The 26,168-nt window shown below is 38.7% G+C and overlaps 1 protein-coding gene across 1 annotated transcript in view; it reads right to left on the bottom strand.

Moving 5' to 3' along the window:
* PTPRK (protein tyrosine phosphatase, receptor type K) overlaps window positions 1–26,168 on the bottom strand; it is a 340,206-nt gene that overhangs the window by 83,364 nt on the left and 230,674 nt on the right. Inside the window, exons 7-10 of the mRNA XM_019472633.1 lie at window positions 15,520–15,822; window positions 4,881–4,990; window positions 3,431–3,632; window positions 229–334 (exon numbers count right to left, since the gene is read on the bottom strand). Of these exons, the coding sequence (XP_019328178.1) occupies window positions 229–334; window positions 3,431–3,632; window positions 4,881–4,990; window positions 15,520–15,822 (721 nt within the window). The remainder of the gene's footprint in view (window positions 1–228; window positions 335–3,430; window positions 3,633–4,880; window positions 4,991–15,519; window positions 15,823–26,168) is intronic.

Raw genomic sequence — 26,168 nt, 5'->3', positions numbered from 1 at the left:
GTCATGAATATCTTTAAAAAAAAAAAAAACCAAAGAATTTTTTCTTATTAATTACAGATCTATTGGTAAACTCAGTCTGGCTAAGAAAAACAATAGTAATGTCAAATGAATTTCACTTGGAAATGAACAGCTTTACGAGCTGCGAGACAGCATATAATCAACTGAAAAATATCTTCTTGATTTTTTAAAAAAAATTTTATTTTATTTTATTTTATTTTTTTTTTTTACCTGATAGGTGCACCTTTGGCTTGTGCCGGTCTCAAAAGTACAGTTATTGTAGTAGCGGTTTCATTGAGAGATGCATCGACTCCTTCATAGTCCGGTAAAGTGGGAGCTGATTAATGTTGAGTAGGAAGGAAAAGAACAAGAAACAAATCAGTGAAAACATTTTGAATTTTCATGAGATTGTGGCTGTTTGCAATATATTAAAAAGCCACAATCTTCATCAGCTACCTGAGCCTTTTTTAATGATTTTCCAGTCAGGTGCAATCTTTTACTAGAGCATGAACGGGACTTCATCAACAATTGATAACCCCATCCCTAACTGCTCCCCATCAAATCATTATACCAATCTAGTTTATTCAAGAAAGATAGAAATAGAGGGAGGAGGTGACTGCCAAGAAACGCTAAGACTACAAAATACCATTTTGGCCTCACTCTTTCTACCTTACAAACAACTATATTCACCATCTTGGAGACCCACCTCTACCACCTCTCTTTTTCCTCTTCCAACAATTTAAGAGCCTTTCACATTTCCTCTTAAATGTCATGGGAGACCATGCCAATACCAACCAGGCTGCAGGAAAATTGGGCTTGGACAGACATGCGTCTGTGGACTAGAACTAGATGGGGGAGTCTATCGCCATGCCCATTTCTCCTTCTATTTCTAACAGTGGACGGCCAAGCTGTTCATGGATCAACTTCTGAATCACTGCAGTTTTCAGCCCAGGGTATTAAGAAAAAACAAAGTCAAAACTAGAAGCAGTTCAGGAGCTGATTCACTGATGGTCTGGCTGCTAGGCCTTTGTGGCGGTAGTATTTGTTGTGGGTTGGTTGGCTGGTGTTCGTGATCACTTCAACCATCCGACTTTAATCTGCACAAACCTGTTGCAGCCCTCACTGGTAATACTGTTGCTGACTTCAGCTCTAGTGCAAGGAAAGAAACAGGATTTTCTGTGATTCAGAAAATAATAGATGTCTATTAATTAGTAATCTTTAACAAACTTGAAAACTATCTCTGTGTTTTTTTTAAATATGTGGCTGTGCCTTTATAAAATTGTTCATGATGCCTGTATGATGAACTTTCACAAAAAAGATGTTTCTTAGCAGGATGTCAATCATTTAAGTCATAATAATTTTACAATAATATATCAATAGATAGAGCACTGAAAGAAGATTAAAAACCTTGCTTCATTAGTCCCAGATCCTAGATGAACACAAAAATTGCTCTCATTTCATGAAATATTATTTTATAGAAATAATGCTCATTTAATGTTCATTTATAAATTACTATTTACATCATATTCACTAGGATCATAGCAACCACTTGTAAGCTCGGTTAAAAGGAATAATTTCACTCCTCATTAAGATAAAGCTAGCATTTCCAGAAACATACGCATTGCTTCATAAAAAGCATCAGTTATGTAGAGTGAAACTAGACAACAGTTCAGCATAAAGCAAGATGAAAAAAAACAGACTGAAATTCAGAACTATTTACATCATATTCACTAGGATCATAGCAACCACTTGTAAGCTCGGTTAAAAGGAATAATTTCACTCCTCATTAAGATAAAGCTAGCATTTCCAGAAACATACGCATTGCTTCATAAAAAGCATCAGTTATGTAGAGTGAAACTAGACAACAGTTCAGCATAAAGCAAGATGAAAAAAAACAGACTGAAATTCAGATACAAAGGATGTCACAGCCTGCCTAGTATTAACCATGTTTTGCCAACTAACAGACCCATACTGTGTCTAGAAAGTGGATTCTGGACAAAATTCCTGAAATTTCTGGGTGGAAAAAGAGTGCACATCTGAAGAAGCCTGAACACATTGTAGTCCTAAATAATCCAAACATGTTGAGGTCCTTATTTCTCAAAATATTGAAACATCTGGGGGACAGACATGCTAGCAAGATATTACATAGTTACACCTTTGGGGTTTTTTTCTCCTACGAAGAGAAGACAAGTATGCAAGTACTACACCACCATTATCCCTGAAAATTTGTGAACTAGAATTTGTTGTGAAGAAACACAAGGACCTTAAAAGAACCTGAGCAAAATATCAGACTTCAAAACAACCTAATAGCTAGATAAACAGAACAGAACATGTCGCTTGGTTTTTTTTGGTGGTTTGATTGGTTGGGTTTTTTTGAAGGGGCTGGGGCATAAGGAGTGCTAGTACTTATGTGCTGGGATGGAATCCAACAAATTGTTGCAGTTAACTACGACTACAGCATTTCACTTGCTATATAATTCAAGGAGATCTGCCTTGAATTTTCTCACATTTTGAATTATGTGCATGTTTTTGGGAACTGGGTGAGGAAACTACCTGAGTAGTTTCCCATAGAAACGATAGGTGCATTCCAATACATTATTAACCTCCCTTTACAGGACAATATAAGTTTCATTATGGCAGATAATAAGGAAAATAGCCTGCCTCGTGCTGTTTACATTTCTAACTGACTGACTGACTTTGATCTCTGCCAAGCTTTGAAGTTGCCATGTCATAAAAGCAACAGTCTCTCTAGATTTAGCACTGACTTATCTTCTGCTATCACCTGCATAAGCTACTATCTTATTTTTTGAGAATAATACTGAAATTTAAGAAAATAAAAATACTAAAGCATTCCATTTGACATTACTTTCTTCTACAGTTTGCAGTGCATTATTAAGATGAATAGTATCAATCTTGGTGCATTGCAGTAAGTGAATAAAGGCACGAGGAAGCAGACCTACATGAATCTGACAAAAGAAATGCGCACTTCCTCCCAACCGCCCCAACTCTGTTATAGCTGTGTGCTGCTAAGTGGTGTCACCTTGAGTAAGTCAGTTAATTTTCTGCATCTGACTTTACTATTCTGCAAAACAAATATAGTACTTAGTGACCTATGGAGTGCTAAAAGGCTTAATTAGTTAAGGTTTATACAGCACTTCAAAATCTTTAGATGAAAGTACAAGATTACACAAAATCAAACAGTTGACAACTACTGGTGTGCAATTTCTACCTCATGCAAGGATTTATCCCTGAACTTATGCTACTGTTTGGCAAATACGCTCAAAAACATTTTCAGTAACAGAGTTTCACAATATGATAGGATTTGGCGGGGGGTGGGGGGTGTGGGTGTGTTTCTTTCGCATTTCGTGATTTTTCAAGTCTTACAAAAAATGACCCCCAAAACCTTATAAAACCACACACTTTTTGTTCTTACCTGAGATGTTGGTTGTTACATTGATTGTGGTTGCTGGTCCAAACCCTTTCACGGTGCTTGCACGTATAAAGAACTGGTAAGTAGTACCGGGATGCAAGTGTGAGAAGACGTGGTGTGTGCTGTTCCACAGCTTTGACACGGTTTGCGGAGGTCCTGCGACTGGAACTGCAGGATCAAACGACCGTATACTGCTATAGCTGACCTGTGAAAACAATTATTTTTGTAACAATTGTTACGGTTTTTGGCACAAGGGGATTAGGTTAGCTTGGCTGGAAAGGAAACAAAAGACATGCTCATCTAACTACCCAGCTAGCTTGGGGATACCGTGAGGACTTGATGTGTATTATTGTAGAGTCTGCTTCACTTGAAAGGCTATGCAGGTGCCCTTCATCTCTCTTTCTTTGTGATTTTAGTTTGTGTATGGAAAATTTCACTGTTACGTTTAAGTTAGGACACCCCCATCATCCTCCCCATCTCCACCAAACCCCTTTATTTTTCACTTCCTGCAATACATTTCCCTCTCCTCTTCTAATAATCATATTTAAATGCTGTCCAAACCAAGCTAATATATTTAAAGCCAGCAATGATGTCTTAATACACTGGTTTTGACTAGGATGGAGTTAATTTTCTTTACAGCAGCTCATATGATGCTGTGTTTTGGATTTGTGATTAAAACACAAAAGCTTGCACTTTTGCCCTTCCGATTCTCCCCCCATCTCACTGCAGGGGAGCGAGCGAGCGGCTGTGTGGGGCTGAACTGCCCACCACGGTTAACCCACACTATTTAAAGAACTTTGTTAGCATTAAATAGATAAACAAGCAGATTTAAGGGGTTTTGTTTGGTTAGTTGGTTTGTCTTCCTCCTATAATTCACTAGTACCCAAAATTATATCCTCTGTTCCTTTAAAAAAGGAGTGCTGGACAGGATGGTGTTTGTTCCTCAAATCAGCTCGTGTTTCCTGCCAACCTCCTGCGGACGTCCCCAGAAGGCTCATTTATTAAATACACTTTAAATAGAATATATGTGGAGGTTTCCTTGAAAGGTGATACCTAAAGATCTGACAAAGCTAAAAAACATTGCTCTAAATTTAATAACCACCTTACTTTTCATGTAACCTTCTCTTCCAACAAAGAAGATTTCACAGATCATGGCTGTCATGGCTTTGGAAGGATGCATAGTAATGATACAAGATTTTTAAAACTAGCACCTACATTGTAATATTGTTATACTCACATGCCAAAGCCACTTGACAGGGCCGGCCAGCCAACAACATATGAACCATAATTACGATTTTTCAATATCTAATCACTACACAAAATCCAGTATTCTGCAAATGAAAGCAGCATACAATTGAATAGCTGCCTACAGAGATAAACACCCACCGTCAGCCACCCCTCTTGCTGCACTTTCCTAGCCCTATCCTATGCTTGTTAGCTGTTTAATGATTACCTCATACTGAGTAATGATGCCATTTGGATCCACAGGTTCCTTCCAGTTGAGGAAGATCTTATCTTCAAAAGGAGTTCCTTTCACCGACTTGGCAGGTATAGGGCCTGGCACTACAAACAAAATAAAACTTTTAAAAATAGGAAAGTCAAGAGACAGACAAATTAAAGAGATGACAGAACATCCTATTAAAGCCAAAAGTGAGCATGGGTCTATTTTTATTAATATTCATTCACATGCAAAAGGCAGCGGTAGAGAGTACGAAAAAACACTTCAAAGTGTATTTTGTCATTCGCAGTGCAGAGAGAGCATGAAGTTGAAACGTTATCTCTACATACGGTTTCAAAACTTCATGCAAAGTCAAATTGTCTCGTAGTATAGCCAGGGGAAACAGTTCAAGCTAGATTACGACTTCAGGGAACATCACTGAACTCTGTAATAAGCGTATCTTAGGACAAGGACTACATGGTTTTAAAATCCTTTTAAAAAGAAAAATCAAAGGCAAGGAAAAGCCTATGTCATACCCCATCTTCCAAACGAGAGAAATGCTTACAAAATAGTTTTCAGTCACCCCTTCTTACGATTTGTTGTTTTAACAGAAATCCTTGTTTAAAGAGGGGGCTGGGCACAGGGCAAACACACCAGCTCAGCTGCCACTTCTTTCAGCCACTGACATGCTCGTGCTGCAGAAGGATCAAAACTGCTTACTTCAAATCTTTCCAATAAGAGACATTTTCAAAGCTTTGAACTGAACCACACTAAGATGACCCTACTTTCTTATTTTAAATGGAACCAATATCCCTGGTGTAATAACAAGTCTGAAGTGTCACCTCAGGCCTCTTTGCCTGAGTGATTCACAGTACCTGGTAATCCCATCAACACCAGGCGGGAGCACTTAGTTATCTCCCATTTCAGCTTACAAGATATTTTTGCCTACACGTACGGTTCCTTTTTAACCACAGCAGCTCACCTGATTTGAACACATACATGCTGAAAGAAGGGGATGAGGATAAGAGAATGCCTGAAGAAACCCTGAACCCAGAGAAACACCCTCCCCCCTCAAAAAGCCAAAGTTGCCCAAATCTGCAGTCTTTCAAGCTAAAATGTTACTTCTACTTACTATATGGACATATATTTCTCTCCCCTTCTTAATCAGCCTATTTTCGTCAATGCAACTTTCAGTAAGCCTCACGCATGACATTTCTCCGGTATTAAATTATCAAAGCAGACTGAGGTTTTACAAAGAGTAAAAATAAATTAAAACCCGCTGGATCAAAGGAAGTGCCAGGCACTGTGCTAGCAGCACCAAGGAGTGAGTGGTCTGTCTCAATAGTAGGATTTATTTATATGGAAGCTATAAATGATGATCTGACCCTTGGTACAAACAACATCATTTGGCACACTAATAATAAATTCATGGAGTCAAAAAAGCCCACAAGTAAACAGATGAGAGCTTCACAGAAACCGTTCATCCATCTGTCAAGCAAAGGCTTAGGAGAAGTTAACTAAAATCATACGCTGCTGCTTTGCTTCAGTGTCGCGATGCAGACTGGGCAGTGGATGAAGGCTGACACGTCATGACAGCCCCTGTGTGCTCTTTGTGGCATTCAGAGACTTGCTGTAGGCACTGCTTTGTTTTTCATGGGAATGCTCTGTTGTTTTTCTTCTCTACATCTCAAATGAAGTACGAACATAACCTGATGCACACAACACCTTCCCTGGAAGATGCGTGCACGTGTGTGTGTGCGCATGTACATCTGTGTTTGGGAGAGAACGTAGGAATGCACCGGGACATGCACACGGTTTATGAAATTTGACATTAAAGCATGTTAAAGCATGCGAGGTAAAAAGAAAACAGACACAATTGCTCAAAACCCTGCAAAATACTTTTTGCGTGGTGCTTTTAAAGAACATGATTCATATTCAGTTGAAACTGGATATAGGACTCTCAGTTTTAGGGTTGCTAAAGCCTCCTACATTTTCTGTTTAAACACCCAAGTGGGAGAAGCCTCCAGGCTCATCATGTCGCGTGACTGTGTTTTCTTCTGCAATATAAAATTTGCTGCTTGTGGCAGCAGCAGCAATGTTAAACTGTCTAGAACTACATGATCCCAGTTAGTTTCATGCTTCTTTTCCCACTGGCACGAGAAGGGCACAAGAACACAAGCTAGCACAGTGATGAGCAGCTTGCTGGGAATCCAAGTAAAAATAAGGTCAGAACGTAAAAGAGAGCAAAAATGTCTAGAAAGAGAGAACCTTAATTCCCACAAACCTCACCCACCCCTGCAAATTCACCAAAAATGAAGCTTGGGATCAGCTTAAATTATTCGAAAGCTCAACTGGAATTAAAACAAAGAAACAAATACAAGTTCAAACGCCTAGAAGAAGGAATATAAATTAATTTTAGTTTGAAGGACACAGTTTGGTGGGTCTGAAGTTATTTCTTCCCTTCCATTTTTCCAGCTCAACCACAGTAAAAATGTCTTTTATTTGCACAGCTTTACCAAAGGGGCAAAGGGAAGTGTGGAAAGAGAAAAGCAGGAGCAGGAATTTGCTTAAAGAACAGAGTATCTGTGAGCAAGCCCATAGATTCATCGGTCAGGTTAGTCAAAATAATGCCTAAACTTCCACATCTGTGTTTTTATGTCTTTGTCCTCAGGTCAGTTATTAGTTACAAACAGAAATTTAAAAAAGGCTGAAAGTAGTAAAAAAAAACCCATACAAGGAAACAAAAGATCAACAACAGAAGAACAACAGCAAGGTAACCTGTTGGTAACACTATTTTGAAGACTCAGACTACATCTTTCCAGGTAGGCAGCCATTGCTGTCTATTCCCTGCGACTCCCAGCAGGACTCTAAGGACTTAAGAAATACCTTAAACTTCACCTTTCCAAAGCAGTGTTCCCTTTTATACAATATTTAACAAGGACTCTGGTGAGAAACAGCCAGGTAAACATCACCCTTGTGCTGATAACAGCTTTCGGAAGCCTCCTCACAAACAGCCCAAAAGACTTTCTTCAGGCTTGCGTGTGCATCTCCAGAAGCCCCATCGCTCACCACAGCGCCTCTTCACTGCTTTCTCAGCTCCCATTCTTCTTCCTACGTGAGCCCTCGCTCTTCCCCTTGGACTTACGGATAGTCTACACTAAATCAAAACACTCGAGACTATTACAAGTGTACATTAAGGTGAAGTACGTTACTTAAGATTCCCTATCAATGGCCAGGTATCTGAATAATTCAAAAAGTATAAGTAGCTGCTCGAGGAGTTGGACTCGGACCTTTTGGCCTCCGCACCCTCTAAAAAGATTCTGGTCCCATTCATTTTCTTTCCATCTGCTGACCTTGTGAAGTGTGACCCCACCATCTCTCAGTGACAACAGTAAACACTCTCTCTTTCACATGCATTATTCTATGCTAAACTTCCAACAAGTCAAGATTTACACTTATCTTAAGAAGTGAAATCATTCAGGTGGGTTTAATTGTATGGGTTTCAGAAGAGATTTTGAACTTAAACAAAAAAAAATTATTTTTCCTATAAGAAAGTATACAAACATAAAACGCACGTGTATATAAAAGTAACATAAAACAAATTCAAAGGGAATTTCAGCAAGGTTTTATAGTGGGAACATCACAAGCTCCTCTTTCACGATTTACATGCATTTCCAGAGCCCTTCTAATGAAGCTATATATTCGTATAGTGAACAGCTGATAATCTTTTCTTCTATGTACCTGTGGGATGGTGGACTTTTATAAATACGATGCATAATAAAAGTACAAACCATCAATCTGACATCAGATCAATTCATTTTAGAGCAATATATTTGCATTAAATTATGTCACAGTCACAAACAAATTGTTATTCACAAATAGTGTCACTTAAACCTTGTTCTACACTAACTTAATGGGAAATTTATATTACAATACATTACTTCTGGAAGAACAACGTATTAACTGACACCAACCACTATAAAAATGAATTTATATTGCTTCAGTTTTCCCACTACAAAATAATGAAAGTGCATGTAAACCGTATTTTTATTACTATTATACTCTGTGAAAGCCGTGCAGAGTATTATTATGCTATATGGTAAAGGCTATGTGCAGATATATACACGGTTATAGTGGGAAAAATTCCTTTGTGGTACTCAAAAAGTAAAGTGTATCAGCAACAAACTTACAGCCTTTCTCTGAAGGTAGATGCTCATTTTCAGGAGATGGTGACAGTCAATCTCTTCCACTGTTTAAATGTTGCAAGCAATTAAAATGGCCCACATTACCATTTGCTTTTTCTGAGGGATTTACCATTTTAACTTTATGCTTTGTTAAAACTTGAGACTAAGGCTTAAATAGAAGCAAATTTTATATAATAAAAAGGAAAAAAAAACCAACCCAGAATTGCTATTACTAGTCTTTACCTAGGGGATTTACAACAACAGGGGCGGTTACAAAAAAGACTTATTTGGAAATCACTCAAGCTGCACCATTTGCAATGAAGAAGAAAATGCTATTGAGTGCTATCGAGAAGAAAACTGACTGCATATTAATAGTCTCCTTCGGTGCGCATGCTCTTTGGTTAATGATCTCTCCTCCTGGAGGAGCAAGGCTGGCGCGGGCGCCCTGGGAGGTGGCAGGGGTGCTGCCCTCCCCAGGCAGCGGGCAGCGGGGGGGCACTGGGCCGCACTCCCCAGGACTTGGCGAAAGCCCACAGCCCTGCACAGGTCTGCGTCACCCACCCGGGGCCACTGCTGGACTGCGTGGGCACTGACCCGCTCACGCCAGGGACAACTCCCTGTACCTTCCAGCCTATATAAAATTACTAACACAACAAATATAAATGCTTACAATCAAGCTACTAACCAAGCTGACAAAGGCTAATCAGTCTCAGCAGCGGCGGCACTCGCCATAGATATTGGTGCAAATATCAAATGGGGTGAAATCCACGAGTTGTGGATTTGCTGAATTTGGGGGCTCAGGCACCTAACACAGCATTTTGTTTAAAGCCTTTTTACACCAAATGCTGACTTCCGTACTCCTCATGTCTGGGACTTGGAAACGTTTCTCCACGTCAGGGTGAAATAACCTCACATACTCACACACCTTACAACTTTCTGAAAACATGCAAATCAATATTCAGAGAGTGCTTTCAGCTTGCGCACGGCTTGCGAATAACGGGAACTCGTGGGCCCAGGTGTAAGCCCTCATTCCACTGCAAACTGCTGAAATAGCCGCTAATTCTGGCCTATTTGCAGGCATCATTATGTCAAACACACCATTTCAACAAATTATCTCATATGCAATATCACTTTTTCAGCCATAAAGCTTCTAATATAGGTATCTAAAGGAAATGAAAGTAGGAAGTTGTTTCAGCCAGGGTAAATAATTCTGGGTTTCAGGACCAATGTTTCCTGAGCTATTAATATAAAACCTAGCTTGTATTTCCAGTCTCTGCAATACCTTAAAACAGCTTACTTCATTTGTTGTTTGTTTGGCGTAAGCTTAAAATAAATCTCTGCTAATAATTTCAATAATTTCATACTTTCTCACAAATCAACTTTTCTGATGTCTTTAATAAAAAGTGCTTACATGTCTTTCTGCAACCACTTTTTCTCTCTCTCAATGATATGCCAACAGCAAATCCTACCTATAGAATCATTAAGGTTGGAAGAGACCTCTAAGATCATCGAGTCCAACCGTCAACCCAACACCACCATGCCTACCATCTGACAAAAGGAATTGGGGTTATTTTCATGAGTTGAGGAACAAATAGGTTATCGCTGGCTCCTTCTATCAATGGCAATAGGTCGGTTATAATCAGTTTCAGTTCACTGTTGCTAAACACACAAAACTTCCTCCCTTATTTGACTGTATTGACACTAAATTTTGCCGCTGCTCATGACACGTAGGTCACTAGTCTCCCTTTTTGGTCAAGGACTGAGGTCAATACCTTTAGCAGCGGCATTTATGGACAACTTCACATTTAAACTTTTATCTCCCAGTCATGGGTTTCTCTTTATTAACTGCAATCATTTGCCATTTTTTTCCCAATAGGATTAGTATACCGGGTTCACTTGACATTCACGCACGTGTCACTCGGCTAGACAAGTTACACATTTTTTGAGACAGTTTGCCATTTCAAGCAATCTTTGCAGCCCTCCTTTGCAGCATCAGACATACTGCCTGCTCATCTTGCTGCATTGACTTTTCTCCCAGGTGGGCTATTTTTGTTACTTTTACAATGCTACTAGTAGAGTTTTATATCTATGTATTTCCAAAGCTCCTTGAAGCATTGTTTGTTTGTTTTCTTTGATCGAAGCATATTTTCTACCTCCTCTCCCCCCCCAATATTTTCCTGAGGTGCCAGAACAACTTGAAAAAGCACAAAGGAAAACTGCTTCTCATATCAAATAGTGAATGGAGAAAAAAAAAAATCGTTCTATTTTTTTTTCTAAAGGCAACTTACAGCCCTACTATCAAACACAGAAAAATACTAAATGTCAACTATTTCCATAAAATCCTCCCTCAAAGATGGTGGAAGGTATTTCCTCTCCACACATTTAGACAGTACACTAAATATTTGACTTTTTAAAAAATTTTTTTTGTCCTCTAATTGTAAGAATCCTGCCTTTCTCTTCTGTTTCCCAGAGCAGTGAGCCTGCTGGAGTTTTCCCAGGAGCATGAGTAATGGTTGGACAGTTGGTGTCTTAACCCTGCATCGCAGCTTTAGCTATCTCTTCACAGAGCTGAATGAGCCATACTCTCTGAAAGATCAGGGGGCCTTGTTTGTGTCCAATGAGCATGTCCTTTGGCTCAGACCAAAGCTTTGGTATACTTTAAGCCCCCAAATGGGTACTTAGCCTATTCCAAGTGATCTTTTTCAATTAGTTGTTTGCCTGCTGTTAGCTGACACACTCCCTTACTGGTTATAAAATCACCATCGAACACTCTGAGCGTCACGATTTGCTTTCTCCATAGCTGCTCTCAGAGCTAATGTCACTATTCCTGTTAATCCACTGCCCTTTGCATCTGCTTCCAATTAAAAATTAAGGAAGCATTTATCTGCTTTAATCCCATTCACCATCCACTGCTCTTAAAAGGGTCCCTCTGAGTTCGCAGTGCCCTTGTGAACAGGCAGCTCCGAGAACGCGTGCACGCTGCTGATTCATGCTAAGTGATAAATTCACTGCTGATTCTTGTACCTTCTTTGAAATGCCAACCATCATCTCTGCCCAGAATGTATGCATCCCCAGATTGTGCGAGCCTTCCGCTTTTTCCTTTACCAAACCCTTCAAACACTGTCCATCTCCTATACAAGCCAGGTGAAGCAGTGAGACCCTGTCATGGCACAGATAACGCCGAGTGCCTGGGTACTCAGAAGAGCTTTCTCCCAAATCGTAGTGATAGTGTGATCTCTCCCCTAAGTGAAAGACGGTGTTTCACCCATAAAACACTGACACGTTTCCTTGTTTTCCTCTTCTTTTTGCACAACTTGTTTAACAGTGTATTGCTCAAGGGTTTAATTTTTACGTGGAATACAGCTCTTTGCAAATTACTATAATATACTTTAAAGATTAATTCCATCTATCCAAGTTAAATAGAAATACTTAAAACCACCGAGTATTCAGATCTAGCTCTGGTCAGAAAGGAGGCTATTTTCAGACTTCCTGGCTTTGCTTTCTTGCAGATACTGAATTACAAGCTATTGAAACCTTCCTCATTTGTCAGTCAAGGCTCCGAAGGTCTGAAGCACAGCTTCTGAATCCTACCCTGTTCTTCTACTAACTGTTTCCTGAGTTAATTCTGCTCCTGGTACCATACACTGCTCAGTTATCGCTCACACTCTGGGAGGTCTGGCCCAGCTACGCAGCCTTATATAAATGTGAACCTTTGTGAAAGACAACCAGAGATCCTCACTGTCTCAGGCCAGAGCCCCGCAAAGGTCCGAGATCCTCTGCATTTAGGGAATGCCAGAAGTTCAAATATGTGTAAAGCTCCTAGCAGAAGGGAGGAGGTGAAACGATAGAAGAAGAGAGATGAAGGGAAAGATGAAAACAAAACAACAACAACAAAAAAAGAGAAGAAAGGGACAGAGAGCTGGAAGCGTGGGGAAGATGGACGAAGCAACAGAAGATGAGGGCAAAATGGTAAAGACGAAGAGAGACAAGAAAATGTGGGGTAGACACCTTTAACTCCAACAGTCTACAAAGTTTTTACTTGATTAGCAGATCTTTGTAAGAAAGAATGGCATTGGAAAGAATACTGCACTACAGAAAAGCTAACAAAAAGTTAATTATCTGTTGTTGTCATCTGGAGTTTTCAAAGTTTCTATTTATGAAAAGTACACAATGTAAGTGCACAGGTTCAGATAATCATGTAATCAGTGGCTATTTCTAATTAATGTTATTTGATAATGTCTGATATCTGTTAATGTCCTCACTAGGTAATTAACATCATGCTCATTCTACAAAACCTGCAAAAATCATCATGACAATGAGGCTACTTCTGACCACATACGAAATATGTGGGGCACAGACTCAGGTATCTTCCTGTAGCTCTCATCTTCCTAGTCTGAGTCCTGCCTTAGGCTGCAAACTGTGTTTTAAAACAGTTTCAGACAGATACTCGATCACTTGGCCGTGGGACTAAACTAGCAGCATACACATAGGCAGTCAACTACAGAACTCAGTTTACTATTGCTATGAGAGCTCGAGGAGAGACGCAGGTGTGAATACACCTTTGATCCTCTTAGACAGCTGAAAGCCTCCGTATTGCACATTGCTTGCATGCTCTGTATTTTGAAATACATGACAAAATGGACACAGACTTTCAAGTCAATCAGTAACGCACAATTAAAAATCTGCGTTTCATTTCCAATAGTATCACTGAGTGGACCTCACAGGAGGCAATTTTCAGATCACAAGCATTATTACCACCAGTGTGTCTAAATATAGGTACCTTTCAAAATGTATTAATCCCTCCTGGAAAACAACATCTGCTTGAAATAGTTTACCTTAGCAACTTTTGTTCACTGGGTGAGGCTTCTTCTACACTACGGTACCTCTGACACCAAAGCTGAGCCTAAACAAGTTCACTGATACCACACTGGCGTGCTAGCTTGAGACCAAAACCTGCCTTGTGTGCATCATTTTCCAAGAATAATCCACAACAAAACCAGAAGACAAAATATATGCACTTGACTCTGCTCTTGACAAGCACCGCTATAGTGACCAGCTACCATCTCTGCACATCTAACTAGATAAAGGCTATCAGAAACCATCACCTTTCTTGAAAACTCAGGTAAAAAGAAAAAGAAATCCATTTTCCATGGACATAACAATATTACTACTTTTTTTTTTTTTTAACCTCAAGGAAAATAGCAACCACAAATATCTATAATGTAAACACAGATACAGAAATAATTAATCATGGATTATATTTATAATTAACTTTTTAAAAAAGTAATGCTAAAATTTGAATTGCATGAAATATTCTAATTCTGTACTTGTCAATAAATCTTCATGTGATGCATCTATGTCTCTATATTTCTCTACAGCTCCTCATATTCTACCTATTTAATAAGCTGTTCTCTCCTCTTTATTGCAACAGTAAACACATTCCTCTTCCATTTCTTGTAAAATTGAAAATATATGGCAAAAAAATGCTACCAGATTCTAACCTTGATTGCTATCCATATATAAAGCTATACTTTCTCCTCCATTTTACAGGCAAACACACTACCTTTTTCAATTTTATCTTCTTATGTATCCACACTCCTACATTAGTCCAAGTATTCTTGTTACTGATGGCAGTATCTGTTTTCATTTTGTTGTTGTCAGTATTTTAATGAAATCTAAATATAAGAAAAGGAAACTAAAATTGCTCTTTACTACCACACTTTAAATATTAGGGAAAAATATCTATTTTTATTTTAATCTTTTTCATAACAAGATTCATAGCCTAACCACTGAATGTCACCATTAACATCTACATCCATTCTTTATTTCTTCCCAGCGAAGGTAAGTTCAACTGTCTTGTCAATGAAACTTCATCAAGAGCTTTTTAAAGAGGAATCATAGAATATCTCGAGTTGGAAGGGACCCATAAGGATCATCGAGTTCAACTCCCAAGTTGTCAAAATAATACTTTAATCTGATGGGTGGCTTTCAATCAGTTAACAGATACTATACACTGTAACCTGCAAGATAAATTATTGCTCAAATATATTTGCTGAAGAGGTTTTAAATCTTGAATAGTGTCTTTAAGCACTGAACTCAATATTTAAATATAAATTTACAGAATTAAATTAATTTTCAACCACTACACCTAATACTGTGAAGAAGCCTTCACCTAACACCACCATGTGTTTCTTGTCACCTGTGTTAGCACATTTTTGGAATGACTGGGAAGCCACCCTCCTTTTTCTTGCAAGAGAGATTTGAGTTTGACTTGTGCTACATGGACAGTTTGGGCTATATATGCAGTGACAGCTATAATACTTTTAAAGCTACTGTTTTAGGGCTAATTAATACACTACTAGAAGAGCACTTCTATCCTTCAGGACACATATTGTAACACACAAAGTAATTTCCTTCCACTTGTCTAGACTGGACTTGGATGTAATTTCCGTAACAGCATTTACGCATACCGTCTTCATCTGTCTGGATAATGGTCTCCTCGCTCTCCTTCCTCCCTTCTGGGTTGGTTAAGATCATTTTGAGGCTGACATTTGTGTAGGGAGGCAGGTGATCCACAACGTGCTGGGGTGCTTTGGGGTCCATGTCCAAGCAGTCCGCCTTGCTCTCGTTGTGTCCACAGAAGTAGTGGTAGCATATAGTGACATTGAATGTGTGGCAACGAGTGATGTTGTAGCCCAGAGATTCCCAGTCCACAGCGATGTGTCTGGCCTGGATCTCGGCAATCTTCAACGTTTTTGGTGTTCTCATAGGTTCTAGAAAACAGAATATAATGAAGAAAAACATCGTTAACGTTCTTCATCCTTGCACTGAACTGTAACTAGTAGATGATGCCTCCAGGAATGTGAAAGCAAAGGAGATACCCAACACACACAGACTTATCACTGGAAGAAGTATCATCCTTTGTACAAGTACCCTGAAGGGAAAAAATCTGCCAGTCTCTGTTTTTTTCCTTCGTTCTTCTCTCGTTGGCCTCTCTTTGCAGGTTTCAATCAGTGATTAAGACTTAGCAACAGCGAGAAAAAGAATTGTTAATTAACAGTGCAGCGATTCAAAGCAATTGAGAATACAGGCAGCAGATGCAAGAAGAGTGACCAAAAGGCCACCCAGCTGTCACCGCTGGCTTCCCTTCTTGATTTGCCCCCTACCTTTTTTTTTTTACCTGTGTAAATTAGATAATACATCATAGTGGTAAAGAGTCGACATTCACTACACTATGATTTATCATGCCACCGAGCAATGCTGTATACTAATTATACTAATTACCTTACTAAGCTAGCAGTTACAAAATGATGCAGATATTAATTAATGTTTATTATTTTAGTAATGAAGCTATTCATTCAAGCAAAAGCCCTCAGAAATATTACCAAAAATGCTTTTGGATATTCCCATTGTATCCCGCTTCTTTCAGATCCCCAAAACTTTGCCTGGACATTGCTCTGAGCTGGTAATCTCTGACCTGCAACCCAAGCTCAGCTGCTCTCTACGCATGCATTTCCACCAGCGAGTATGTGATGCTCCCCAAGCCGTCATCAATCTTTCATTGTCTCTCTAGTGCATTCATTCCTCATGCAAGACTAACTTTTATCGCTGAACTTAATTAAAATGATTACACAATGAAAATCATGACCATGACTATATATACTAGAGTTCCACTGGAAATGTACCAAGGGGATCTTCCTACCCTGCTAATACATCCTTCTTCACCAGAGAAAATAAAGCCTGCTGTAGGTACAGCTTCAGCCTCATGTCCTTGCTGGTGTAAGGTCAAAACACTCGAGATTATTCAAGGAAGTGAAATATAGGATTTCTCTTTCTGGGCATAACTGTTCTTTGTAACTTGCATTTATGAAATCAGAGTCCCAACCAGGCTAACAACCAGCCAAAAGCACAGATGGTATATGGAAATAAGGAAATGTGAATCAGTGTAATCTATTCAGCATGCAGTTTGCCAGACAAACTGCAAACATATAGTTTCAAACACCAAAACAACCAAGTTCTAAATATAACATAAAGGTATTCCTAGTAACATGATGAGTGTTAAGGATTAAAAATTGTGCCTATTTGTTTCCATGATCTATCCTTCCCTTTCTGGATTTTGAACAAGCATGTTCCCTTTGCCGTTAAGTACCGATTTATCATATATATGATATGATAAATGAGTATTTTTGACTTCCTGGGCAGTAGTTTTCTGAACTTATTGTATACTGTGACAACCAAGATCTGAAGCTGAAAGATAGCATTGAAAAGGTCCTTGAGAGATAAGAGACTTGAAGAGAAGGAGGAAAAAAAGGGGTTTTATAGAGTAAACAATGGCTGGTGCTTTAGCAAGTACAGACAGGTGTGAGGCAGTCATAAAAAAAAGTATCAACACAGTAGATCTACTGAAGGAGCTGGTAAGAGTCTTCAAAGAATCAGTATTTCCTTGGCTACTGCAAGCACTTAGAAAAAACCTGAACACACTCAGGTGTCAGAGAGGAAGAAAACCGCTAGGAAAAAAAAAAAATTATCAGCCCTTTTTCTCATACGAATGACAGTAAAAAACCTAGTTATACATACTCTGATTTAGACTTTGAGGCCTAAAAGAGTAAACATATCTTTCACCAAGGAATTTTTGTATTATAGGCTTATTTTTCCTTCTAAAATGGATTGATTCTTCTCATTTTAATAATTTCCTCTTTATTCTACTAATCCAGGTTATGCCTTCAACCACCCACACCAGAGACGGAATTCAAACCTGGATTTAAAATTTATTGGAACCTCTAAAATAAACACAACGTAATACATGTTGTCTGGCCATGAAGGTTGAAACTATTAATGTCTGAAGCCGACCAATCAGTAACAGAAAATGCATTCCATTTTCATCTGGCTTCTTTCATGACAAGACTTAAACTGCATTCACACTATGCTGTATGGCACTTTTGAAAGAGAAGAGAAAAAAGAAAAGCTTTGTTAATCTTAAAGAAAAATTATTTTACAATTCTATGCAAATTTTACAAATGTGTCACAGTATCAGAGGAGATACTGAAAAGCATCCTTTATTCACCTGTCAAAAAGGAAAGAATGAAAGACAGAGTGTGATCTCGCTTTCTCACAACTATTCCCTTCTTTGGCAGGAATTAAACAACTTCTGCAATATTGAGATGGTAATTAAAGTCTGCAGAGTCTCTCAACAGCTTTGGTAAACTCTGCCAACTGTCCCACTGCTCCTAAAATGATGCTTTAAAAACACAATTTTACTCTCGTTTCTGGGCAACATTCGTCTCGGGGATCTCTCGAGGTAAAGACCAATTGTTTTAAACTACCACACCACAAAGCCTCCATCTGTAACACCTCAGTAGAAAACCATCTTCGAATAAGTATTTTTCTCAGATAAAACACTATTGAATTTTTGAGTAGGCTTCCAAAAAATCTCAGCATCTCATTAAGAATAACTTTGTTCTCGATGGGGGCGAAAAGAAGTGGTCATCTGCTGTTTTTCCCTTTCCCCATCACACTTCAGGGTTCGCATTTTACTGGAACATTTTCTTAATCCTACTGGGATTTAATTTCAATTTATGCATTCTTTTCTGATCTCTGGATACTTTTTCAGTACTACTAATCCCAGTAAGTCAATTTACATCTTGTCTTCCCAGTTGTTGTTTTCTCACCTTTCCTCTTCCAGTCACATCCAGAACTTTTATGCAAAATACACGGACATTCAAGCCCACGACTTCTCACTTCTTGGTTGAACTACTCATGTCAAATCGGCACGCTATGCCAAACAGGGAAGAAATAAGACACTCCCAAAATCTCTGTTCATTTCTTAACCTATCAGCTGGAGTTTCAATAATAATAGCAGAAAGCACTTGGTATTTTCCAAACATTAATCTACCAATTACCCCTGTGAGACAGGTAAGTGGTGTTAAGCCTTTTCTGCGATTAGAAAGAGACACAAAACGGTTAATAGCTTGTTCAGAGCTACAAGGTGATTTACTGCCAGGGCCGTAAGAAAACTGAACGGTACCCAGCTCCCAGGTCACCGGTGCTCTGGCCACCAGACAGCATCAGCTAGCAGCAGCAATTCAGAGGGCTCATTTACACTTTATTTGCCAGTGCTTCCATGAAAATGCTAACTCCGCTCCTCAACTCCAGTTCTTTTTTAAAGGAATTTTTTGCAGATTTTCTTAGAACAAGTTTGAAAAAGCATAACAGTGCCCAGACACTAAGTGAATATCTGAGCATAAGGACAAGTTATTTGAAAAACAGTAGTTTGGCTTATTCGATTTGAAAATTTCTTGATTGAGAGTTTGGAATTTGAGTGAAACAGCGTATTTTTTGCATTAAATCTTGTATTTAAAAATCAAAATTTTGGGGAAGGAGTATTCAGAATTTATTTTTTCAAGCCTTTTTCTCCAGCAGAAAATATATTTAACACTGGAGGCAGTTCCTTGTGGTGACAGCAGAAAGTACTTAGGGCTTCTGCTGTTGCAGGAAATTCAATATCCCGTGACTGTATCAAGCTCTTAAACGTGAACATCCTGACTGGCAGAGTCATTTCTTCCAACAGAAATATGGCACAAAGGCACATGGATGGTGGTGGTGGCGGCAGGGTTGACCTTTATATCCCCCCAAGTCTCTCTGCTGAGGGCAGGCTCCCTTCTGCCAGACGCTTCGTGCCCACGGGCTGCTGCCATGACCTCCACCCCATTCCCACCTCTGCTTGCGTCCAACTTCTCTCTCCTCCCTTTGCGCTCAATGCCTGGCAATACCCAACCCTGTTATCTTCCTCCTCATCACCCTCCCTTTATCTCTTGGCAAAGGAATACTACCAAGCTGACTCAGATCCATCATCTGATCTGACTGTTTTTATTCTCACTGAACCAATTAAAACCAGAGGCATTGGGAGAGTATCAAAAGAACAGAAAACAACAGAATAATAAGAGAGACCTCTACACTTATACAGATTACTAAGTCCTCATTCCTTAACCAGAAACTACATTAAGTAAAAGAATTACATGCACGTGGCACTCACTTGCAACAACTTATGGATCAAGAAGATTTAACCCAACTTTATGGGGTAAAATAAAGAACAGCTTTAGTAATTCTCCAAAGGTTAATAATCCAGGAATAGATGGCAAAAGAGACTGAACCTGTTGACCCCAAACGACCTCTCAACTGCAGGATGATTTAATAAGACGCTCCAGATAACAGATAAAATGAAATTCAATTTCTTTAGTGCTTGATAAGCAACATGTGATACGACAGGTCAATATCGGAGCCTCTTTGTAGAGATTATCTTCACAGTGATGGCAGTGAAAACAAAAGCCTTCACGGTTGCAGCAGAAGCAAGGTGAGAGCACGCATTTCCTCAGAACCTATTTTTAATGATAATATGTATTAACCCTGCTGTCAATCAGAGAAAAACAGATGTCCCAAAGTTGTGACAAAAATCCCATAAAATGAGGCTAGTAAAGCATGACAAGTCCTTTGTTTTTCCTGCCTTTCCTCAGAAATCCTAAATGTTGATTGCAAGACACAGTTTCATTGCCATTTACCTGGCAGGGGAGGGGGAATTAGATCTTCTGACCAGCAGACAGAACACACATTTATTCTCATGAAATGGACAACAATCAGACAAATTTTAAAGCACAAACATTTCAGATAAAGATGGTGCTTCTTGAACACCACCATACACTGTCTATATTCTGTCTGTGTATACAATTCTTTAATTGGGCTTGGATTTCAGATCTCCCCCCCCAACTCTTCTGGTACGGCATTACACTGAGGAACTGACTTCAAATTTCTGCTTTAACCACACTGACTGAAATTTGTATCAAGTTTAAGAGTGACCCAGGTTGCCTTCATTGGTGACACAGGAGGTGAAAACTAACTGGGCTTGGAAGGTGAGATAATGCATAAATTTGCATAAGGTTTGAGGGAACTGCAGAGAGATGTGGGGCTTATATTAAATAAAAACTCTGACATAGAAAAGCAAATGTATGACAATTATTAAAGAAGTGGAGCACACTTGGCTTAAGATAGCAATCCTGAATTTAAAACACTGTTTCTGACAGAGGCTCCTTTAATTATCGTGCCCTTACATTTAAAAAAAAAGTATAGAAAAAAGAATGTCCTCGGTTTTGTTCTAATATTCTCCATCTGAACAGCCACTGGAATTCCCCAGACTTTTCTTTATGAGAACATGAGCCTCTCTGTCCTGTGGCTTCTCCTGACCTTTCCAGGATAGGTCTCTCCTTGGCATGTGGGAAATAAAAGAGGATTATTCTAAGATGTCACTCTGGCTCCTGCTGCTTCCTCGGTTCGTGCAAGGTCCTACAAAAACAAAATGTTCCAAAACTCAAAAGAAATATGTTACAGTCCTGCTGCTGTAAAGAATTCTTCTATAAAGACCCCTGATAAGAGCATGGAAGAATAGTATGAGTGAAAACTACTGGAGGAACTACAACCCAAACCAGAATGGCTGTCAAAAGTGCAGTAAGAAAACAATAAACAAAGGTTCCTCACTTGCTCATTTCAGTTGCATTACTCTCAATTATTACTTTTGTTACTAGTGAGCGATGAATCACGTAGAAAGGTTTTATATAGGTACTACGTTCCCTCACATCATAAACTCGGTTAAGATTGCTGTATATAAAAGTGGATCACTCATTGAAAAGGAATGGACTAGAGTTATACATTTCAACAGACAACCGAACTCTGAGCAGGAAAGCACATCGACCGTGATCGCTTCAGCATTTCTGTGGGTGATCTGCTGCCTCTCAAAGGAGCGTCCTCTAATTCAGTTATGAACAAAGCAAACAAAAATCCCTATGCCAGATGAGCTGTCCTAGAATATCCATGATGAAATCCCAGTGTTTCAAGGATTATTAATCTACAAATCCAAAAGAATTTAGTTCAGACTAACTCCCAAGAACTCCATTATTTAACAATCTGATGACAATACAGGAAGACCCAATTTATTCAGACATCCCAAGAATGCCATGCATTTTAGTCTGATTTCCTTGAACGAGTCTGTCTTTTATGACAGAATAATTCCTGTAAATCCTGTTAAAGTTTCTTGCCTGTAACTCTGGCGGATTTTTTACCATTTCTAAGTAGAGTTAAAGGCCAGCTTAGAATTAAAGGCAAAAATCAATTAACAGTGCTGGCCTCAATCCTTTAACAACTACTTAATGATAGTTCATGAACTGCTTATCTTCAGTCAGGGACTCTTTCCTACCTACTTATGCATATTCCAAGCCAAACCCACACAACATCATATCACTAATTCGATCAATATAGACTTTTCATAAGTTAATGAAATACGTTACTTTTCCAGATATTCCAGTGTTGGAGTATCTGCAATCCCTCACACTTAGAACATACAAAAACCAGGACACCCGCCATGTATGTAAATACAGGCTGGAAAGTCTAACTGAGGTACTAATTCCCCCCCCAAAATCTTGTTCCATGTCAGCAGTTTAGAGGCCTGACGAGGCAACCAAATTTGAAAACTCAGGCCTTCAATCTTTTTAAATTTAGAAGCACTAAGTAATAGTGAACATCAAAGAAAGAGAATTCAAATTAAGTTGAAAAGTCATACAATTTGACGTAATTTCAGCTCAAACAGAAAATGACAAGTTAACAGGTACGTATGCCCACAGTAAAAATCAAAGGGATTACTGGACATCTCCTTTCTCAGATGTGTAACACATACGGGATTCAAAACAAATATGGATGCAAACACAAAAAGAACATTAGTGTACATTAGTATGTCCATCAATTCATCATGTAAAATATGAACCCAGAATAAATGAAACAAGGGCATTTATACTGTACTAGCACTACAGATTTCTTTTGTTGCAAACGAAGGTTATAATGCAATTGCATGAAAATCTATGAGCTTTTTCTCTTTCCACTTCATCTAGCGACTGACTTATTAAGTCAGCTTACAAATTTCTTATTGACCACATACCTCAGGGAGCTGAAGAAAACATCTGAATTATTACATAGATAATCAGCTGTACTACACTAGTTTCAGTAGCAATGAGGGGATATTCAATATATTTTAGGACGTATCTTTTTGGATGCAAAATATAGCTGTCCCTGCTTCAGAGGTATAGTAAAGAGATGAAAAATAACTGCACTACTGACAATTATTTGCCCATTCCCTCTTGGTAGTACGTTTATTCTATTGCCTCCATGCATGACTAACAGTTTGTGCATCCTTAGCATGTAATCAATAGCTCTGAAGTCTTGTATTAGCTTTAGAGATTAGACATCCCTTGATAATAAATTCCATTGATCCCTCCAGTTTAGCTTAGCTGCAGAAATCCACTTTTTTTTTCTTCTCTGAGTTTAAATTGAAAGCAGATATATAGTCTAGGAGGAGAGAGGAAAAGCTGGCATGACCTCTTTAAGCTCATTCCTCCAGACGAACGAAACCTATCTGGTGGTGTAAAACATGAATCAGCATGTCAACAAGCATCAGACTGCAAGAGTAAATGCAGGGAAAGCCTGACATTACAAAATTCCTAGGAAACCTGTCCAGGACTGCAATGGTGAAGATTAAGTGTGTAAAGTCAATTACAAAATTAATAGCGATGGGGGAAAAAACCCAACCTTTGACTTAAATATTAGTGGCATGGATATATTAAATCAGAACAGAAGACTCATCATCTAAAACAGTAACAATTATTATAAAGAATATATTAAAAAAGAATATATAATACGTATTTACCACACACATATACACTTTTTACCCACCTTAACAGTGAACCTAGCCATTCAACACTATGAAGAAAGCATTTACAAACATTTATTTGAATATAAATCACCAGTTTGCTTAGATGATACATTTTTCATTTCTCTCCAATGCACATTCATAAACATCTTTTTATGGTTTTGTTTACAAATAATATATTTGGGAGCTTAGAATGTTACGAGTATTATGCAAAATGCCTAAGTTGGAGTAGTGTGAATGAGCAAAACGAGAGTTTTCTATGGATATTGTTAAAGCTTCAGTTCCTTCCTCCGGTATATAAAAATTTCAGTCCTCCCTCCAAGTCAGGAAGCATAAATATCACCATATGAAATAAAGTGACCAAATGTGGAACACAGCCTGTAATAAATAAACAGTAAACACAGAAGAGAGACTCAGACTGTGAATAAAGTTAGGGCCACATTCACCTCTGATGACTAAGAATTGAAAACTGCAAACAGTAATTACAATACCCACTTCAAACTTTTACATATATATATGCGTGCGTATGTACACACACAGATACTTGTGTACATACGTGCATTTCCCCACATGCAGAGAGAACACCCATCAAAATGCATCCTCTCTGTCTGCACACCTACTGAAACGTTCTCAATCCGATTTGCCCCCATTCCCATTTTGCCCCATCTCGTTCCTGTAGCTCCCGGGGCCCTGGCTGAAACCCCCTACCCTCCAACCCCACTCCCTGCAACCAGCAAAGCCTCGGATTTCAATCTGGGTCACAGCCCACGAACTTGCCCTCCCAATGCTCTGTTTGGATGGTAAAACTGAGTAATAACTGTACGTTGCACCTCGCTCTGGCTCTGTCCCTTTCACAAAATCAATGTATACCATTCTATATTGTACAATGTATATCTCATATAGTAATATATCTGTCATATAACGTATATGATAAACCTTGGCTGAAACAAAGATTCATTAAGTGGCTTAAAACCAGAAATGACACTGTATCATATAAGGAATCTGCTGTATGTCTCTTGTCCTGCCAGTGAAACAATCCTCATAGACTAATGATCTATTGACTTTTTTTTTTTTTTTTTACTCCAAATGACCAAACCTGTAGCTTCTATCGTACAGAAAAGTTTTCCTTAAGTACTTGGAAATTTATTTAGTAAATTGGCTTCATTTTCTTCAGTGGTTCATACAAAGTTAAGAATGCAAGTTGAAAATATAAGCAAGCTTGTTTTCTTCATAAATGCAGACAAAAATAACACAGGTGGGCAAAGAAGAATTCCTCTGACATTAAAAACTTGAAGAAAATCAGAAACCATTTTCAAAGGTACTTAGAACTCTAAAAATGCTGGTAAGGTGCAAACAGGCAAATTCTTTCTTAAGTTAGATACCTGATTACCATGAATTTTTACCACCTTTGAATTTTGATGAAATTTTGTTACTGAAGTCACTCAGCTACCTGCGAAAACCTGACTAAATATGACTAAAAAAATTCTCAATCTATTGGCCAATGACCAATTCCAAGTAACTATCAAAATGTAATACTTGTTCCAGTATAAAGAATCCTTCTTCCTTATGCCTCCAGCACACCTTAAGCTGGTACTTCTTTACAGATACTTTATACAACAAAAAAATCTTTCTGCCCCTTTTAAGCGACTCAATTTCAATTCAACTGTCTCTTGATGTAACTATGAGGAAAAAAAGTATTCTTGAGTAAACAGGCAAAGCACTGTTTACGATTTGCTAATGGAACAGTCGTAAAATTTTCAGTAGAAAATACAGTCCAAAGTTGTTAATTTCCAGAGAGGAGTTTTTTTCTGAAAAGTCCTTTAAAATGTTTGTTTTCAGAAAGGAGAAGGGTGATAAGGAGTATTTGCTTTTTCTGTCAACTTGCTCTGTCTGGGCAGAACTCACATGGTGTCAATTCTCTTTCCTACCATCATCTGGCTACGAAGGTTTGCAAGGCCATTTTGGGAACTGGGACCTAATCCTGCAAACCTTTTGTTCCTGGAGCTGCCATGGCTCAAAAGGAGCAGGGCTCTGTAGAAGTGAGCTCATGAGCACCTCTCCTCTACCGTGAAACAGGGTCCTTGCAACAACGAATGCAAAAGCAACAAAAAAGCCTTGCTCGCAAACGGAGGCACTGGCAAGCTGGGGAAATGCTTTCTAAAATATGCCATGAAATCTAAATAATATATTTCCATTTAGCATTTAGCAACATAAAAGAAATTGCCCTGCTGCTTTACTTTCAGCCAGGTAGTGTTTCTCAAAGCTATTGTTTCCTGTCTAAGCAGAAACTTGGAAAACATAAAATAACTCACCCTACAGTAAAACAAGGTAATTTATTTTAGAAATAATTTTCTCTTTGCAAACTTCCTCTGAACA

The sequence above is a fragment of the Aptenodytes forsteri genome, unplaced genomic scaffold (genome assembly GCF_000699145.1).
Source record: "Aptenodytes forsteri isolate BGI_AS27 unplaced genomic scaffold, ASM69914v1 Scaffold82, whole genome shotgun sequence".
Lineage (NCBI taxonomy): Eukaryota > Metazoa > Chordata > Aves > Sphenisciformes > Spheniscidae > Aptenodytes > Aptenodytes forsteri.
This window is presented reverse-complemented; position numbering and strand designations above follow the sequence as displayed.